A 4,409-nucleotide genomic window follows, 5' to 3' on the forward strand; every position below is an offset into this window, starting at 1 on the left:
GCCGCTCTCCTCAGGGGGCGTGGTCTACCCGGGCGCTCTCTCCATGGCGGGAATGCCGTCCCCCCAGATGCCGTCCGAGCACTCGAGCATGTCCAGCAGTCCGGAACCGGCTCCGCCCACCGGCCCGCCCTCGTACCTCAGTATCAGCAAGGGGGACGAGCCTCGCATCAAGGAGGAGGTTTTGCGGATGGACGAGAGCAACGGCGACGCCTACGACGACTTCGATTACGAGGACGACGACGGAGACTTTGGCAGCGACAGCGAAAACCACGTCGTGCAGTAAACCTGAAAAGAAACATTTGGAGCTGATCCCTTTTTTTTTTTATTTGTTTGACCCCACCTCTATCCCATTATCCAATCAGGACTCGGAATGAGCCACGCCCACATCCCCACCCCTCCTTTTTTTTTTGCCTCACCTTTTATTCTTCCCTGATACCAGCAGCAGTAAAGCACAGGACGTATCAGAGTAACTGTTACACTAAAACGAGAACGTCGGATGCCACGTCATGTCACGTCAAAAACTCGAGTAAGCTACAGGAAGTGAGATATGATATATGATAAAAAAAAAACGTTCACACGTACACATGGAAAAAAAAAAAAAAACATTCTAATTACAAAAAAAGCAGGACCTGTTAATGGTCCTGTCACTTTAAAAACCGGACCTGCTCGTCTAAGAAGAGACTTCTTTCCTTTTTTTCTGGGTTCTTTAATATTCTCACTCAGGTACACGGTGCCAACAAGTGGCTTGTGAATGTGATTTGATGTTTTTTTTCGTGCTACAGTTTTAATAGAGATAAAAAAAAGGAGAAAAAAAAAAAAAGATTTTTATTTTCTTGGTTTTGACGTAAAAAAAAATGCACCAGACAGTTTCCTAATTTTTTTATTTTTTATTTCCTGCTTGTGTTAGGTGTATCGCTGAATCCTGTATCACACACACATCAATATACATGTAACACACTTACGTCCAGGGGGTGGGGGGGGAGGCCTGTATTTCGCTCCCATACGCTTTTTTTTTTTTTTTGGCACTTATGAAATCCAGTGACCCGGATGTACTGTTTGGATTTCACACACACACACACACACACACACACACACCAACACTCATACACACATTTCCATCCAGAAAACAGGCCTAATCCAAGGCAGCAGGATGGGAATGAAAGCAGCATGTTCCTGTAAGAACGCAAAAAAAAAAAAGCTGCAAAATTGAGATCCAGCCTCCCTGCTCCGTCTCGGCCCCTCGGTTCTCTTTCTAAACAGACTGTTTTTGCCATTAAGGAGAACTCCGGGCCTCACGGTTCCAAGAGAAACAGAGATAGAGAACATGCGAGAGGAAAAATCTCTGTAGACTAGAGTTTGGCGCTAAACAAAAGAGAGAGAGAGAGAGAGAGAGAGAGAGAGAGAGAGAGAGAGTGGAGGGGTTTTACAGCCACCCACACTATGCTTAATGTTGGAAACCTCCAGAGCAATGAGGAACTCTTTGTGTATGTGCTTGAAAGTGTGTATGTGAGTGTGTGAGTAAGTGAGGGTGTGTGTGTGTCATTAATGTCCATTCAATTATCCATTCACCGCCCTTACCCACAATACTCCTCTCATCACTTCACCTCCTGTTGCTCCTTACAAGGGCCGTGTTGCCATAGCAACGCTTTGATCGACAGCTAGCCCATACGCAAAACGCCCCGCCCACTCGCTTCCCATCTCTTCGCCACCATCATTTCCTCTGCTCCTCTCCTCTCCCCTCTCCATGGTTCTGAAATCCGATCTCACAGTTTTCCTGTTACGCCTAGCCCCGCCCCCTTTTTTAAATCATTTTTGAAAGCAAGGTACTAACGCAGAAAGGTTCGAGTTCTCGTATCATGTTTCACGCATGTTTTTTTCTCTCTCTGCTGATTTTGTATTTTATTTCGTCACCCTGCTGTCGAGATCTGGGCCGTCCTGGAGGACGAGCGGCTCGGAGTTTTTCACACTCTGCATGTCTGTCGAATAGTTTTATTTTGTATTTGAATACTGTATTTTAATTTTTTATATATAAACCTATATAAATATATTCAGACTGCCTCTAGTGTAAAAAATTATAATATTATTAACAATAATTATGATGGTCAGCTTGTTTTTTTTTTTTTTTTTTTAAGTTTTGTACAGTATAATTTATTTTTCACCTCGTCTTATACTTTTTTTTTTATTATTATAATTTCCCTGATAAAAATGCTTTATAAAGCGTTATTATATTTAGCTGGTAGGTGTTTAGATCTAATTACTCTGTGCTTTATCTTTTTATTTTGATTTTTGATTTGATTAATGTCCAGTTGATTAATCGCAGGTTTCTCTCAGAAATGATCACAAACGAACTGCTGAAATGAAGGAATATTCGTTTTCTTTTTTTCCCCCCATCATTCATGAACTCCTGAAACCGGGTTCTGAAAGCACTAGGACTCTGGATAATCAGAGAAAGGATAAAAAAAAAAAAAAGAGAACATCACTTTTTGTCGTTGTTGTTTTTTTTTTTTTTTTATTAATATTATTATTAATTCTAATGGTTTTATGTACAATGTGAAGTTTTCTATCTCTTTTATTCCTTTTTGTTTTATCAAGACGATTTTATTCAACCCTGATATCAGTGAAGACGACATTCGGACATGTTGGAAAAAAAAATCTTTTGCTAAAAATATGACGTTTGTTGTTTCTGCAATTCTATACAAAAAAAAATTTAACATTTTGAAGAAGCTCAGTTCAGGACACCATGATGGATTTTGTTTACGCTCCACATTGTGTTTGAAATGTTTCCATCCTGCTGTGTTTTTTTTTTTTTTTTTTTTTTTCGATCACAATCAGGGCCCTTTACAATCATCCATAAAATGAAGGACAGGGTCTAAAGCTGTCAATCATTTATTATATTTAAAGCATGACATTTTTGCTATGAATAATAATAAATAAGACAATCAAAGTCATGGGTGGAGCTCAAAACAAACATAAAAATTAAATGTAAAACACACACACACACACACACACACACACACACACACACACACACACACACACACACGAATTCTTAAACAATTCCTACCATCTCAACTTGAAAAATCGCTAAAAGATAATTATGTAAATATAACATAGAGGTATAGATTTATATTTTGTTCATAACACAGTGTAATATAAGTTGTATATTTCTTTTTCCCCTTTTATTGATGTTATTCATGCCACATTTAAAAAAGAGAGTTAATATACTCTTCTTAAAAAAAACAAAACTAAAAAAAAAGCTGTGGGTTGCCACACCATCTGTTCTGAGTTGACGTTTTTCAGTATTATTGCCGGTTTAGGCTCTAATAAAGACAGCAATGTGTTCTGTACTGCGTCTGCTTTCTTTTTGACCATCTCTTCAATTCTAGTGAAACAAAATCCCCAAAAAATTCAGAGAGAAATGGCAGCTGGTGGTTTTTAAAATCGGGGAAGCACAAGTGTGTACTACAGTTTCTGTGTGTCCCGTTTCATCTGTTTTAGTAAAAGCATCAAAAGCTAAAAATAAAAAGTATTGAAGCTTGCGGAAAAAATAGAGATGCCTATAGAGAACCCATGGAAGATTTAAGAGGCCAATAAAAACTACAGAAGCCCATAGAAAACTATAGAAGCTTTTTATAAAATCCCAAAATCTATAGAAACTTATAAATAAAACTACAGAAGCTTTTTATAAAACACCTATAAAACTATAGCTGCTTATAACAACTATAAAAGCCTATAGGAAACGATAGACGCTTTTTAGAAAACTAAAGACACATATAGAAAACTACAGAAGCTTAGAAATAAACTAAGGACAACCATTAAAAACTTTAGAAGCCTATAAAACACTGAGTTTATAAAAATTATAGAAACCTATAGGAAATAATCGAAGCATGTAAAACAACTATGGAAGCTTATGAAAATTAAATGTAGAAACTTGTAGAAAACTATAGAAGCTGATAAGTGCTTTAGTAGCTTATAGAAAAATATGGAACCGTATAAATAAAATATAGAAGTGCATGAAAAACTATAAAAACGTATGGAAAACTATGGAAGCATATAGAAAACTATAGAAGTGTATGGAAAACTATAGCAGCATATAGAAAACTATGGAAGCGTATAGAAAACTAGAAGTGTATGGAAAACTATAGAAGCGTATGGAAAACTATAGAAGCAAATGGAAAAATATAGAAGTGTATAGAAAAATATAAATGTGTATGGAAAACTATTGAAGCCTATAGAAAACTATAGAAGTGTATGGAATACTATAGAAGCGTATGGAAAACTATAGAAGTGTATGGAATACTATAGAAGCGTATGGAAAACTATAGAAGCTTTTGGAAAACTATAGCAGCATATGGAAAACTATGGAAGCATATAGAAAACTAGAAGTGTATGGAAAACTATAGAAGCGT

At 37.0% G+C, this 4,409-nt stretch overlaps 1 protein-coding gene across 11 annotated transcripts in view; it reads left to right on the forward strand.

Annotated features, from left to right (window-relative positions):
• sox5 (SRY-box transcription factor 5) overlaps positions 1 to 3,347 on the forward strand; it is a 236,306-nt gene extending 232,959 nt beyond the window's left edge. For all 11 annotated transcript variants that reach the window (XM_046872985.1, XM_046872987.1, XM_046872986.1 and 8 more), the window contains one exon: positions 1 to 3,347. This exon is cut by the window's left edge and continues 15 nt beyond it. In XM_046872985.1, the coding sequence (XP_046728941.1) occupies positions 1 to 283 (283 nt within the window). In that variant the 3' untranslated portion in view covers positions 284 to 3,347.
• Positions 3,348 to 4,409: the final 1,062 nt, after the last annotated feature.

This window comes from Silurus meridionalis, chromosome 18 (genome assembly GCF_014805685.1).
Source record: "Silurus meridionalis isolate SWU-2019-XX chromosome 18, ASM1480568v1, whole genome shotgun sequence".
Classification (NCBI taxonomy): Eukaryota; Metazoa; Chordata; class Actinopteri; order Siluriformes; family Siluridae; genus Silurus; species Silurus meridionalis.